The sequence below is a fragment of the Poecile atricapillus genome, chromosome 1 (assembly GCF_030490865.1).
Source record: "Poecile atricapillus isolate bPoeAtr1 chromosome 1, bPoeAtr1.hap1, whole genome shotgun sequence".
Lineage (NCBI taxonomy): Eukaryota > Metazoa > Chordata > Aves > Passeriformes > Paridae > Poecile > Poecile atricapillus.
The window spans coordinates 73,458,046-73,473,904 of record NC_081249.1 but is presented as its reverse complement, the minus strand read 5'-3'; the positions used below and the strand labels follow the sequence as shown (position 1 = coordinate 73,473,904).

The 15,859-nt window shown below is 38.2% G+C and overlaps 1 protein-coding gene across 1 annotated transcript in view; it reads left to right on the top strand.

Annotated features, from left to right (window-relative positions):
* DDX10 (DEAD-box helicase 10) overlaps positions 1-15,859 on the top strand; it is a 160,034-nt gene that overhangs the window by 111,646 nt on the left and 32,529 nt on the right. The window contains exon 16 of the mRNA XM_058864478.1: positions 2,478-2,534. Coding sequence (XP_058720461.1) covers positions 2,478-2,534 — 57 coding nt within the window. The remainder of the gene's footprint in view (positions 1-2,477; positions 2,535-15,859) is intronic.

The window sequence follows — 15,859 nt, the reverse complement described above, 5'->3', positions numbered from 1 at the left end:
AGACCCCTTATGTTCTTTCCACTTGGGATGATCCTGTGACCCTGTGAATGCCCAGTGTTGTTTGGAGTGTGTTAGTGTCAAGCTGCAGAAGCGGGCCTGATGAGGACATTGGCTTCTGAAATGCACTCCTAACTCTAGCTCAGTGCCAACAGACCTGCACTCTGCAAAATCTACTTTTGTTTCTTGTTGACAAAGATCCAAACCCTCTCTCCCCCATTTCTGGGGAAAAAAAAGGAGATCTTGACAGCATCTCCTGGTGATTGCTTCTCTGTCTTGTTTTTCTCTTGTGCTCCTTATTTCAGACCTATTAACTTCAGAATTTTTTGTGTCTTCACCATTCTTTAGAGACTAAAGTATATAATGATGTCTGTGTACACCTCTTCTGTGTCCTTATGTCAATCTTCTGCTTTCATAGCTGTCTTCTGAGTGCTCTGTTATAAATCCCTTGAGGAGGAACTTTGCTGCTATATTTGCTGAAGCCTGTATCTGCAGTTAAAACACATTTCATACACTGTAGAATTTTCCTATCAGAATTTTTCTATCCAAAATTTTCTAGACTGTCCAAGTTAAAAGTTGCTTTCTTACATGTCGTGTATTACTTTCTAGCTGTGTTATCTCTGTTTTTGAGGGGTAAAGTTTGAATATTACCACAGTTTTAGCAGAAAATTGAGATAACCCCGATGGTTACCCCGAAGAGTGGAGAATGTGCAGCATTTAAAGCAGAGGAAATAGAAAACTTAAGTAAATAATTACAAAAACATAAGTAAAAGTGATAAGAAACTTATATAAATTTGGCTTGGCAGTGAAGGAATCGTAACCTGGATGATCATGTTATAACCATGATGCATCGTTCTACCTTATTGGAGAAACTGCATGTAGAGCAGACAGTATTTGGTTGTGGTGGCTTTTGTTGTCCCATATGATGCACTTGTGGCCTTAAATTTAATTATTTTTTCTCTTTCTTTTCTTTTTTATACTTTAACATATCTGAAATAATAAGACAGCTGTGTGTTTTTTTGTTTTGTTGGTTTTTTTTTTGTTTTTTGTTTTACAGCATGCATTGAAGTCTGTATTGAGTTGTTCAAGTCAGACAGCTTTGCACAAAGCATTGGGGAATTGTTTAGTTTTGATTTGGAGAGAAGAAGTTGACTTATGCAGAAAGGGATTTTGAAAATAAGCTAACACATTTGTTGTTTAGGCAATTGGGAGAATAGAAAATGGCGTGTACCAGACAAATGTCTCAAAAGCCCCTGAATTTAGGCACCAACTTTGAAAATCTTGGTGGCTATGTTCTCCTTTTCCCATGTCTGCAGTCAAACACTGCTTTTCCAAACAACTTTATGTGATACCTTCCAATATGTTTTGGCAGTATCATTGTGATGAAGTGGCACTGGGACTGCTGAAGCTGTAGCTTTCTCATTACTCCCATGAGTGAGCTGATATGTAACTGCTCTTCAGCCTTCTCTGTGTTGAAGTGCTGACTCTGGACTGATGTTAATTTCTCCTTTTATGTGGACTCGAGTCTAAATGTGCTGTTGTGAGGATGGCCTATATTGCTCAGAGAAACAGAGTTGTTTTTCAGAAACATTTTTGTGCTAGCATAGAAGATTTTCAATACCAATGTCATCAGCATCACTAAGACAAGAAGAGGGAGCCATGTGCTTTTCTAGAGGATGTGCTCTCACCTGAATTTCTGTCCTTTCCTCATGAAATACAGAATTTAAAGGATGTTCAACTGCAAGGACCTGACCATATAAATTAGAGATAATACTTCAGTAGGCGTAAGAATAAACAAAACAAGCAGCAATAAATGCCATTTGATTTAAATATCTTGGGCAATTCTGTATGCTGACAGATCTAGCAGGCAGCTTTGGATGAGTTTTATGACTGCATTTAGGTAATTTTCCTGTAGCAGAATTATTTTGGTAAAGAGAATTTTGTAGTGGTTTCTGAATCGATGCAATTACTAAGCAAATTCTTTTGTAAAGTGTTTGTTGGTAATGGAGATATGAAAGGGTTAAGATGTGTTAGCTTTCACTCTCCAGTTACTTCAGCAATTCTGGTTAGGAAAATTTTCATTTTAGTTTGTTAAGTGGATTTGATTTCATTTTAAGTCACTGAGAAAAAAAGAAAAATTGGATCTCTTAGTACCATTTTAACTACCTTATTTTACAGACTAATACTTACTCTGTTGAATTCCTCAGCTGCATTATTCCTTTAAGAGTAATAAGTCTCAGTAAAATATGAGCTTCAATCATTCTTGTAGTTTTATGATTTCCTTTAAGAGCAAGAAGAATGAGTAGTATCTCATTCAGATTTTTCATTTATTATTTTCAATAACATGTAGGGTGAATACCACCAATCTAACATGTATGCTTTAAAAATATCTAGATGGCTCAACATTAATCTTAAAATATTAAAAAAAATAATAACAATGCAGGAGTTTGCTTTAAAATGATACATCTTGTTTATTTCAGGAGAAGAGGTTAAAAGAAAAAGCTGCAAGGAGAGAAGCCAGGAATAAGAATGCACAGGTAAGGGGTTTTGTTGTTTTGATCAAGCTACTGGTTGAGGTTTGAAACAGTTTTTAAATTGTTTCATTCCTTTCTTTAATAAGCAATGTTGTGAATAACGGCTCTTTAAAGTAATTTTCTGTTTACTTTTCTTTTCTTGCTCCCTTGCTCTGATGTGGTTGTAATAACTTGGTATAGAGGGATTCTGATAAAGCATGAATATATATGTTTGTGTGTGTATAAATACACATAATAATGTAAAATGTGTGTAAGCCTTTTGGAATTTCATCCTCTTCATTATGTGTATCAGGTAAGTTGCAATTTCAGCTGAAGTACTGATGCTATTTTTTTCTCTGACTTGGGTCATGCTTTATAGTTTGCAGGCAGTGAGATTATTTTTTTGTGTGCCAAATCTCGCTCCAACCTTTTGCTGCTGAATTTTTTTTTAAATAGCAAGTATTTACATTGAAGTTGATTCCTTCCCCTCATTACCCCAGACAAAACCTTTGTTTTCTTTTTCTTCATTTGTATATTACTTATTTCCTGGAGGCTGTTCCAGTTTTTCATGTTGCTTGGTTTTCCATAAACTGAGGCTTCATTCAGCTGCTGTGATTTTTTGGAGTATGGACATAGCAATGTTGTTTCTCACACTGCATCTACTTTTGCTACACATGAATAGTTACAGTTTCTTCTTGGCAGTCGGCAAATATCTTACTCCCTTGAGAAAATTGATAATGTTCTTTGTCCGATTTTTGCAAGCTGGCTGTGCTCTGGGAGGCTTAAGTATAGGACCATGTTTCATTGTGTATCTCTGAAGTGGAAAGTAATTACAGTTTCAGATGAAAAGCCTAGTTATACTAAGTTTTAAGTATGATTCTGCCTTCAAAGATGGCAAGCTATGAGAGCTGTTGGCATCATGACTCCCCAATCAAGCAATAGAAATTTTCTGCCTGTAATTGAATGTATAAGGATGCATACTTTTTAAAGTATTTAGCAAGCATTTTAGGAAAATTATGGAATGAATAATTAACAAACATTTTAATAAAGAGAGAAAACATTGATCAAATCAGGCTGTATCATATTCATGAATACTGCTTGTTAATTTTGCCTCTTTTTAAGAAATAAAATGTTATTCAGCAGCTGTGGAAAGAAATCCATTTCCTTCAAAATGATCTGCTTGCTGATGTACATCTCCTATCCCGTTCTTGACCAAGCAAATGAATCTGTCAGTGCTATTGGAAAGTGAAGTTGATCCCTGTTGAGGAATGATTTGTGTGTGTGTGTGTGTGTTGGGGGGGGGTGGTTGTGTGTCCATGGGCATGATATGGGTTAAATGTGGAGCCTTAGCCCCAAGCCCACAATTTTATGCACCTCTGCCTCTCTTCTGTGCAGCACTTGCACTTGGAAAGCTCATTTATTAGCACTGGTCTGGTGTGAGATTGGCACATGCTCTCCTTGTGGGTACCAGCTGTGTAAACCTGCTATTGCTTTGACTTCATTTTATTCCTGCAGCATTTAGTTCACTCTCTGCAGGAAGGTACAAGCCTCAGGTGCTGACATGTCTCCTTGGTGAAGACTATTGGGCTTTTCCTGTTGTTTAGAGGCTATTCTTGCCAGAACCCTGTGCAGCTGAGTCCTGTCATTTTCAGTGTGGCCCATTTCAGCTAAAATACTTCCACTGGGAAAGGCTGCCAGCTTGGACCTGGGCTGTTCATGCCTGGAAGTGGAAAGGAGCAGTAGACAGTAGATAAAGGTGCCAGTTTCTGTCTGCTGGGTGTCTAAGGAATTAATTAAGAACACTGCCTGCTTCACAGGATCTTAGACATGAAGCCATAGTAGTTGAAGCTCTCTGTAGTCTCTGGGGGATATGACTCAAGCACCTCGTACAAGATACCCAGGGGAATTAAGAAGGAAGAAACAGTAAAACACAAGCTATTGAAACTTAAACCAGTTGAGAAAATATATGCTCCCTGTATCAGGAGTTAAAAAAATGTTAGCATTTTCACTAGTGCTTTCATAATACGTCTTGTGACCCACTTATTCTGCCATACACTACTCCTTTGGTAATTAGTGATGTTTTCTTGAAAGGGAAAGCAACAAGGAGAGCCAAAAAAGTATAAAAGGTATTTTAGCCATGTTAATGCAGTTTAGCAGCTGGAGAAAAGGACTAGATCAACAATTATAGGTAGCCAGCCACTTCCGAGCAGCTGTGGTCATAATTCGTTTTCCACATCTATCTGCTTTATCCCTTTGTTTGTTTTATTAACTGTCTCCCTTATGTTACAAACTCCTTGGGTTACAAAGTATTATTTTGCTGTCTTTTACTAGTACACAGCCCACCAGGTCTGACATAACCAAAACAGAAATTTGCTTTCCCATTCTTAGTATTAAAGAATAATTCTTTGTGAATTTAGGAAAAAAAAAAAAAAAAAAAAAAGACAGGAGAGAAGGACATCCTCCCTTTTCCTCTGGTGCTGCAGGAGCAATTGCAGGGAAGATTTTGCTCAGCCTTTGTCATGCTGGGACAAACCAGGCTTGCTGCAACTGGAATTTACTAACCAAATTCTGGCATGCTCTGCTGAGTGTGCCTGAGCAGGAGATCAGATAAGTAGGTAGCTGCAGTGTTATTGACTCCACCTTGGATAAATCTCCACGCAATAAATAAACTAAGTAAGAAGTGAAGACTCTTAAAGGATGCTTTGGAGGAAGTATTTCTAGGTATTTATGACCATTAATTAAATTTTCATGCAAAAGGCTGTGAAAACAGATAAAAGAAGTCTTCTCATATATTCTTATTGAAGAAAAAAATGTAGGGTTTTGGTAATTTTTTTATCATAAGATGTTTAATTGTCTCCCATTTTATGAAAATTTGATGTGATATGTACAAATGTAGTGGTTTTTAAGATGAAAGAAGCACATACTTTGTCCTCAGTAATGATTAAATTATAGTCCTCAAACCCTCAAACAAATTTTGATACTGTTTACTTGAAGATAGTGTGGAGAAAATTAGGCAAGAAGTCTTTTGAGCAAGAAGTAAAGCACTGAGCAGCAGCAGCAACAGCTGCCCTGGGACAGGAGCTGGGTGTTATTCAATGAAGCCAGCCCCTGGCACCAAGCAGAACATCCCTGTGCTTGTGGCTTTCCACTTTTTCTTCTAGAATCTACATACTGATTTCTTAATCTGTGTAAAGAACTTTCAGGTTTCAACCAGTATTTAGAGGTCCTTGCTCTCCTAGCAACTGTTAGCTGCAATGAAGCTAAACAGGACTGTACTTCTCCTTTAGTAATTTTAGTCTTTTGCTACCCTGATGCCTTAGAGCGCTACTGGTGTGTTGAGAATTATGAAGTAAGGAAGATTTTGATTTCTTTTAAATAAAATTGCTTTAGTAGGAAAGGAATTTTATGGGAGCAGCTAAATAGGTCTGTGCTTCAAGGTGGGGGAGCAGAGCAGGAGTCAGGAGAAGGTGCTGTTCTGTGCCCAGCACTGATGTCCCTGGTGATCCTCAACTATCAGCTCCCAGCACCATGCAAGAAGTGATAACTAGTCCCTAGAAGAAAGGATTGGTTGCTATCTGCTAGAAATAGTTTGGACGTCATCTGTAAGCAGTGTCAGGAAGTAAAATTTGCTCAGTCATGATGGTTTGGTGCATTGATTCTGGTTTTGGCAGTCCTATAGCAGTTACACCATGCTGGTGTCCAAAGCAAAATAAAAACCCGAAGAAGCTCTGACTAGCAGAGCAAGAGCTGTTTATCCAGGGTCTGCAAGAAAAATGTAGCCTGCTGAAAACTTACAGAAATCCAGCTTGAACACATATTCCTTACTGAGATGTTTTTTCGTATTTTCACTGGACAGAATTTAGGGTGGAGATTCTAACCCTGCTGGAAAACTGACTTGTGGAAGAAATCCAAGAGCTTGGTTGTCAGGGGTGCTTGTTCTCAGGAATAAATACTTGCTGAATAATTGTAGAACATTAAAAGATCAACAGCACCAGCAGGATAATAAATATGCTTTAGCTTCTCTTCACCCTTTCTCTCCTGTTCTCTCCTTAGTATATTTTGCTATTCCCAGAGAAATTAGTGCTTTCATATGAAGGTCTACAAAATATATACTATATATATATTATTTAAGATTTTTCAGAGTTGCAATGAATCTTTCTACTGTTATGAAAGGATTTATATGTGCACATCTACAAAATACATGCGGGTGAGCAGGGGGCACATACTTTTAGATTCAGGCATTGATACCTGCCCATATCACATCACTGCAAGCTGTAATGCTCAATATAGCATTCTCTTTTCTGTATTTTGTCCCATACTCTGTTGAAATTTTAAGCAGACAAATGCTTGAACACACCATTTTCTTTTAATTTCCGGCACCCCCAGGGAATTTGAGATACACTTGCCATGGTGCAATTTAAACAGGAAAGGGGAAGTCAAAGCCCTTGGGTAGGTGTGGCTGATAATCTACTCATAGAAATACACACTTCAGAATGTTGTGAAAATTCTTCATCCATTGTGGATAATTCCTGTAGTTACTGGGATTATATTACCTCTGCTTCTGCCTTGAATTTCCCTTTTCTTGAGATCTAGCCCATGGCTTGTGCTTAGGCTGGAGATGCTGGATTCACTGTGAAAGTGAACAGTAATATCAGTGTGGAAAAGAGGTTTACAGGAGTGAAGGAGGAATTTGATCTGTGTCTCCTGTGAATCCAGATTCCCAAATCCCCTTGATCACTGGGGTCACTGAGTATTGTTGTGTATTCTTGAGTGAAAGTCTCATGGGAGACCTGATAACTGGTGGTTAGTGGTGATGATGCATTCTGGATCACTTCTCATGACCCTCTCATGGATGGTGTTGAGGAGGCTCCCTGTGATTTCTGGAGCTGGAGCAGGGTTTCAGGGCCAGAACATTCTAATGCTGAAATTGAAGAGTTCGTTGTTCTTAAGGAGGAGAGGGTTGTGTTTTGCTGGTGTAACTTCAGGACAGGCTATGTCTGGTCACTGCTGTTTGACAATCTGCAGAGGACTTAAAATTATTCTTCATCAGTAATTATTTTTGATTCTGAAAACCACAAAGAACAGCAAAAAATGAGGTAACGTTCATCTGCAAAAACTTCCAGAGTGTTTAGTGTGGGGAGCTTACAGCTGAAATTACCATGTCAGTTTTATCCCTTTTAATAAGTCAAACTTATTTCGTAAAACAATCTCATTAACCTTAGTTTAGAAGTAGTTCTGATCTGTTAACTCTTGCATTCTGTATGCATATCCAAAAGCTGTAAGTAGCTTTATTTATTCAATGCAAAGTTTGAGTGTTTTGAATTTCCTTGAGAAGCTCTGTGAATAAACAGAGTAATTTGGGATATCAACATCTTAACCTACTAATTTAGTCATTTCATTTCAAAGTCAAGTTGTGAAATGGAAAATGAATTCCTGATTCTGAACTACTCCTATGCTGAAACATTTTTTAAAATCCAAGTATTCTATAATATTTTAAGTTAATATTTGGAAATGGGTATTATGTCCCTGTATGGAAATGTTACCTGTATTTTGCTTTTTGAAAATAACATATTTAAAGTAGCATATAATATAACAATTGAATTGCTTTAAGTAAAGATATAGTAAGTCCCATCTTTTCCATAAATAAGAATTTATATGATTAAACCAATATTTTGGTGTTGTGGCCCTGAACAAGTTACAAGTAAGGATTCTGATAGATTGATTTGCCAATTACACGTAGTTCTGTAAACCTTTTCATTGCAGCCAATAGCACACTAAGGATTTCAAACATATTTATCAGATTGACCATTTAAACTAATTGACCATGGCTATAGCAATTGAATTTTGAGAGTATAATGTTCACAACTGTTATTTTTAATCATATGTGGTGTGTGATGAGAGTTTGCTGCTCTACATGCCAAAAGCTGATATTTTACCAGTAACTGAGGTGATTTCTTCATAGGCTTGGCACAAAAGCATATTAGTGGGACTGTTGACCTTGCAAATACTCTTTTATTCCCTGAAGGTCTGCTGGGATGAGGTGGATGCACAGAGGATCAACACAAGTGCGTCTCCATTACCATATGTGATATACCTATACCTTATTCCTTGCTTTGTCTTCACTTGCAAATTTATGGTGAAGAGAGGAAGCTTCTTTTTTCTTCAAACTTTTGGGGATTTTGTCTAATATTGGTGGGTTGCAGTTCTAGGGGAGCTTTTGATGAAAGATATAATATGGATTTATAAGAACAGATTAACAGGATTTCTGGCATGTTGGGAGCACAAAGGTTATTGTCTTACTTGATTGTAAATGATTGTTTAAAATTTCTAGGGCAATAGTGATGAAATTTCTCCAGTAGACTCCAGGAATATGACACTATTGTTCTTCAGGAAAACCTTTTGTTTTCAGAATGTTTGCATAAGTTTAGTATCATTGGAACAGGGGTTTTGGTGACAACTGCTGAGCTTCAGAGCTTTCAATGTGTTAAAGACTACACAATTTTATTTTTTTCAGCATCAACAATATTTTGGCATTTTTGGGGGAAAAGAAACAGGTTTTCTTATTGAAAGTTTTGTCTATGAAAATTGCAAACTGAATAAATATGCATTTCACTCTTCCTCGTGACTTATGTGGGTTTGTAATCATTTATTTGTATCGTACAGTTACAAATAACTCTTGGTAGTTGTAGAATTGAGGAATGCTTTGGCAGCTTTCCACCCAAGCTCTTGGATGGGGCTCAGCAAAGACCAGAGTGTTTACTTGAGTTGCTGCTTCAGATCCATCCCTCTTTAGAGCAAAGGAGGTATATATTACTCTGCTTCATTCTTACTCTTCCTGTCTCCGTGGATGTTGGGAACAGGATTCCACCATCAGGTTCCTGCATATGGCAATGTGGTGGAGCACGGGGAAAGCAATTCAAGAGCTCCCTAGTCTTGCACAGCGGCATCATTTCTTCCTGGCTTTCAAAATTTCTTGTTCAGTTTCTTCATTGATTTAACACCCTCCTCAGTAGTCTCTGTCTGATTAGAACATGGAAGATTTGCTTTGCCCCTCCCTGACTCTGGCCAAGGAATGAGAGACAATAGACAGTACTGGAGCAGCATATCTACCAGTATGAAAAGAAGAAAAACAATAAAGATGTTCTAAAATGTTATAAACCTTTCTCTGAGCATTTTCATCTTAGTAAATAGACCACTATATGAAATTAATTTTAATGATACTTCATCTCTTCATCTGCTCCATGTTACTCGTTAATAGTGTTTAGTAACCAGTGTTTGAAATTTCTTTCTCTCTGAAGCACAAAATTTAAAGCTGTTACTCCCAGCTCATTTGCTGTGTTCCATACATGTGTGGAACAGCAAGCTGTTGTTTATTAATGTGGAATTCTTCTTGCCTTTGGCTCACCACAGTCCTTTGATGCCATAATCAACACAGTACAGAAGAATTGCCTGGAACTGAGCTTCTGGAGATCTTCACCCTTCTTTCCACCTCTGCACATTATCCTGAAGAAGTGGGAAACTCCAGCCAAAGCAGACATGATCATCTTAGGCTTACAGCAGCTTTCACACAAAGCTTTTATTTAGGAAATGGGTATTCTCTCTGTGTTGGGAGGTCTTGTCCTGTTCTGTTGTGAAAAGCCAGTTGTATTCACATTGCTCAGTTCTATCTGTATAAATATTGTGCTGATGATTGCATTTCACAAGTAGACTGTATCAGATTGTTCAAACTTATTTATTTTGCACCTTGGTTTGTTCTGGTAGTACTCTGAGCTTCTTTGCAGCTTTATTTGTTTGAAACATTCTTAGATTATAGACTTGAGATGCAGGAGTTCTACTTTGCTCTGTATTTCAGATGTGAACTTAAGAATGAGTTAACTGACTGATGAGCAGGGGTAAACTTTCAGATGTGTTTTGATGACATCTTCATGCAGTAAGCAGTGGTATTTAGTTTTAAATTAAGCAGTTTTGTTTTCTCATCATCCCCCCTGTTTATATTCTTGGTATGAGTTGCTTGCAGTATTGTACGTAGTCTGCTATAGCAGTCATAATTGCTACTAGTGATGAAAATTGATTAGTGCAATCAGAAAACTTTTATCTGCATTCTGACTGATAATGCTACAGTTACCAACATCTTAAAATTCTTCTGGCTGTTTCTTCAGAATGCTCTAGGGTCATGCAGTCACCAGGATTCCAGTTTCTTTATGCTGATCTTATGTGAGCATTAAGAGAAAGAAAAAGCTTTTGGTTGTTCTCTCAAATACATTTTTTCCCAGAGTTTTTAAAGCTTTAGTGTTTTGTCAGTTCTCCCTTGCCAAATATACTAGATCAGGAGTAGTGCAATATCCCTTGTTTTACCACAGTGTGCAGAGATTTTTAATAAGTTTTCTGTCCTTTCATGCTATCAGCTGCATTGATAAACCAAGGAGTTCATTAATAAGAGATGCCAAGCTAGTAACTAACGTGGTTATTTAACAGTTCATGGGAAATCCGGGAAGTCCATGCTTCCCCAAATGAAGCTCCATCTTGTATATGGAGGTTTAGGATTTGGGTCTTTCTGTGTAGGTTCCCTCTGTTTCTTTTCTTTAATGCCTAATGTTTATTTTCACTCTTTTTTGATTTGTTTTGGGTTTTTTGTTTTTTGGGTGGTTTTTTTTTTGGTTTTTTTTTGGTTTTTTTTGGTTTGTTTTTTTTTTTTTGGTGTGTGTTGTGTTTTGTTTTGTTTTCTTCCTCTGCTCTTTCATGAATTTTTTTGTGGACTTACAGGTTTCTTATCTCTTGCTGTTGCCTTATCCTGCTTTCTGTTTCTCTTGAGTAGCTGAATTCAAACTACTATTGCTTCTATTTGGTTACTTTCTGCTGTGGAGAAACCAAGAGCAGAAGCAAAGGGGAATAACAAGAAGAAAGATAATAGCATCATCTAGTAGCAAAGCCTTAGGAAATGTGCTCAGTATTTTAGAGTAAAGTTTTGATGGGTTTTTTTTGTTCATTTTGTTTTCTTCATACTGTAAGGTCTCATATTTTTCTGACATTTCTTCAAATGAATATATAGTGGTAATATTTTGCTGAGCCGTTGCTAGGATTCAAGGTTTAAAAGATGCCTCTGTCCAAATGAAGGTGCAAACGAGACCATATACCAAAGTCAAGGGTAGAGATCTTATTTAACAGTAAATGTGAGATACAGGGAGGAGTGGTGGGTGAAGAGAAAGAGATAAGTAGAGAGTCACCACCATATGGGTCCTGCAGTGTCCTGCTGGCCCTTTTTCTTCTGGTCTTCTCTGTGATGGGGGTCCTGGAGTGTTCTTATGGAGGCACCACTTTCGTAGTGTCCGGGTCCTAGGTTTGCACAGAGTGTAGGTGTGTTGCTGCAGCTGGAGCTGCATGTGTGTAAGGAATTGCTTCCTTTCTCACAGTTTGTCATGGTGGGAATTTTGGTAGATTGACAACTGATCCTTCCTCATACTTTAAGGAAAATACTTACAAATAAGTAGAATTTTCTTATAAGCAGTTTTGCAAAGCAAACAGTTATGGCTGATAATAAGGTAGGTTGAGCATATGTCAGTAAGGCAGTCAGCAGCATGTAATAGGATTAGACCTGCTTTATACAAGTATATTACTCTCCTCTCTTCATTCTCTTTGGACAATCTGCCAAGGCTTTGAAATTTTCAGCAAGAAAAATTCTGGGTGGACAAGGGCTGGTGATTGATTAATTACAGTCACAGTAAGCATACATTTACGTGATGTACATGAGTGGCTGTTTAAGGTGAAAGCTCATAAAGATCATTAGGTTTCAAAATAAATGGCAGTCTCAATCCATTTACTTTGCTAGTTCATATGCTGTTAAAAATGCCAAAAATTATTAGCTTTTTTAATTTCCCACCACCTAATATTCTAATAGACTATGTATCTACAAAAGTGGTGCTAAGGGTCATTATAACTATTCAAGGTGTTTACTAACTTAAGAAATACATAGAATTTATGAAATTCATCCTTCTTAGTAGGTACCTGTGCAGCATAACTCTATGAATAAAACCGAAGGTTTTTGTTTATGAATTAATTTAATTCATAGCCAGCCAAATTAGAGTAGGATAATGAGAAAATTAGAACATCTTTAAACACCTTCTCCCCACCCCTCCCAGTTTCCTGGGCTTAACTTCAATCCTGAGTTCTCTCCCCCAAGCAGGACGAGTGGGCTGTTAATGTGGCTGTGATCAGTTCATCACACAGCATGGGTTTCCTCCCAGGGGAGAGTCCTCCGTGGACTTCTCCAGCATGAGTCCTTCCCCCAAGCTACAGTTCCTTACAGAGTGCTCCAGCGTGGGTCCCTTCCACAGGGTGCAGTCCTTCACGAACAGGATGCTGCAGCATGGAGTCACAAGTCCTTCCAGCAAACCTGCTCCAGTGTGGGCTCCTCTCTCCATGGGGCCACAGGTCCTGTTGTGGGTGAGAGGGGGAGCTTCAGACAAAGTTTATTAGAGAAGCCATCCACTGAGTCATGAGGTGCAGAGAGGACCCCCTTCCTTTCTCAACTCCTTTGCAGAGGGAAGCCTTGGTGAGACTGGATCTGATCTTAGCCCCAGACTGTCAGCTCTTTAAATAACTTTGTCTTACAGGATTAAAGATAGCAAATCAGATATAATTATGTAAAATGAATTATTTATTATGACAAATGATTAGATAAAATATTTTAATCAGAATTATTTACTACACAGTATAAAAGCTAAAACTACTAGTACCGTTCAGTATAGTATAGCAGTCTATGTTAAAGCAATTTATGAAAGTTGGCAAAAAGAAAGTTATTAAACAGAGATTGATGTAACTCACCATACCAGCAGTTGTGGGCAGACCTCTTTCACTCAGCCTGGAGGAGTATCTGTGAAGGGACATTCCCACTTCAAAGAAGGGAACTTCATACACACAGTCTAAGAAGGAATATGTTGAAACAACCTAAGGTATGAAAGTGGACTGGACTGCTGCAGTGTAAAGTGATTGGCTGCTGGTCACATGTCTTCAGGTCATCTTAGGGACTTGTCTTCCAAGTCTTTTTTGCTCACTATCAGGGTTTTAGTTTAGGGTTGGTGAGACAGACTGGTTTTAGCACAATTCAATGCCCCATCTCAGGCCACCACTAATAGCTTGCAAAATAGGTCATTGTTTGAGTTGTTTGACCACATTCCAAGGGTGAAGAGCCCTGCTACATCTTCCAGGAGCCTTCTGGATGCGTGCTTCCCACAAGGTTTACAGCCTCCTTCAGGCATCCATCTGCTGTGACTTGTTCTCCACAGGCTACAGGTGAGTCTCTGCTCCCCCATGGAGCTCCATGGGCTGCAGATGGACTCGCCATGGTGCACCATGGAATGGAGGAAAATCTCTGCTTTGGCATCAGGGAACTTCCTCCCTGTCCTTCTGTGCTCAGTGTCTGGAGGGCTGTTTCTCACAGATTTTCTCAGGCCTCTTCAGCTGCAGCTGTGCAGTTTTTCTTCCTTCTTTTAACTAGGTTATCACAGAGGCACTGCCACCATTGCTGATGGGCTTGATTTTGTCCAGTGGTGGATCTATCTTGTAGCTGGCTGGCATTGGCTCTGTTGAGCAGGGGGGCAGCTTCTGCTGAATTCTCTCAGAAGCCCCTGCTGTAGCTCCCCTCACTCCCAAAACCTTGTCATGCAAAACCAAGACAGGGCCCCAGATGACAGATACAAAGCAAAGAAAGCGCTAAAATTAGAAGAGGTAAAAATAGAGGTTGGGAAGCTGCCTGATTGATCTCACAAGCAACACATTTATGCTGAATTCTGTCAGTTAGGTTTGCTGGATTTGTTAGGTCAGACTGTGGCTCAGACAGAGTTCACAGAAAAGCAAAAGGTGTCATGCTGAAAAACATTCATTTAAAATTTCTTGTAAAATCTGTAAAAATGGACATGTCTTTAAAATTGTTGATACAGCCAGGCTGTTTGGATTTGTCCCATGACAGAAGGACCAGATCACTGTTTCAGCCTCCAGACAGGAAGACAAATTATTTATTAACTTTGAAGGTAGTTTACTTATAACTTATCAGAAATATTCAACTGTATGATGCAGTTGGTGAAAGGACTTTTGATTTCATAGCATTGCAGTGCAGAAAGAAATTTTCTAGTGAGTGTGTCTGTGGGGGAATTTCATCCAGTTCCCTCTGTTGCCAGTGAATGCAGAGTTTGTCTGTACCGTGGCAGAAAGATTGGTCCTGTATTTGATTTCCCTTTTTCAGAGTTGCCATATGGACATAGGTGAGGAGTAAGCTTGGGGCTGTACCCTGCAGAATGCTGGCTTCACTGTATGAATGTATTTATTAATTAAAAGCTAGACATCTTTTTTTGTTTTTGTTCTCTTCTGAGATTGACCTGCTCTGACTGGCATGCGTTCAAAGCACTTTCTGCGTAGTCAGCGAGGGATTATTGAGAGGTCTTCCTCTAATTCATCCTGAACTGTTTTTTAATGTCTCCACTTGCATAATTAATAATGCCAATGATACTGAAAATTTCAGAAAACACCGAAATGTAGATAAAGAGCAAGAGATTAGTGCAGGTATCTGATTCACCAAGTAAAATATGAATTCTGTTTAATTTGTCCTGCTTACAGTGAGATGACATACTTAATTCATTACGAGAACTTGATAAGATTAGTTTTTCAGGTGCTAAAGAAAATCTCCTGTGTTGTTTGTTCTGAAAGGCATTTGAAAGACAATTTTCTGTGTAATTCTTTAGGCATTGCATTTCAAACCCAGTCTTCAGTTGAAATTGTTTTCAGATTTTTACAGATTCTGTAATTTTAAAAAATTGCTAACTGCATTTGAGTGTCAGACACTGAGTGAATTAAACTCCTAGAAGGCTTCTTGGTAGCAGCATAAAGAGCATTAAAAAGATTAATACAGCATGCATATATAGAAGTGCTTGGGGGTTTTCTATGTCACTAAGAACATTCACAGTAGCATCAAAGTATTCTAGACTTCTGGAAGGGTATCACTTTGTAAAACTGCCTAAAAGATGTATAAATATCACTGTACCTAATAAAAGATGGTTAAAAGAATATTTGATACCTAAATGACTGTATAATCCAGGGCTCTGATCTGTCTCAATAAGCAGGTGTTGACTTAATGTAAGGATGATTTTGTGGCCATCTGAGACCTATATAATTCTAGAGGATTTCCATCTTAAATTCTATGAGTATAAGGATGGATTTCTGTGTTTAAGGATTCTGTTTCTGCTTCAGATTTTGATCTTTTTATGTTAGCAAGAGGAATCAGAAAAATCTTGTTCAGTTCTGATTCTTGGTAGTCAGAACAAAGATAATGGCTGACTCAGTAGCCCATTTTCATTTAT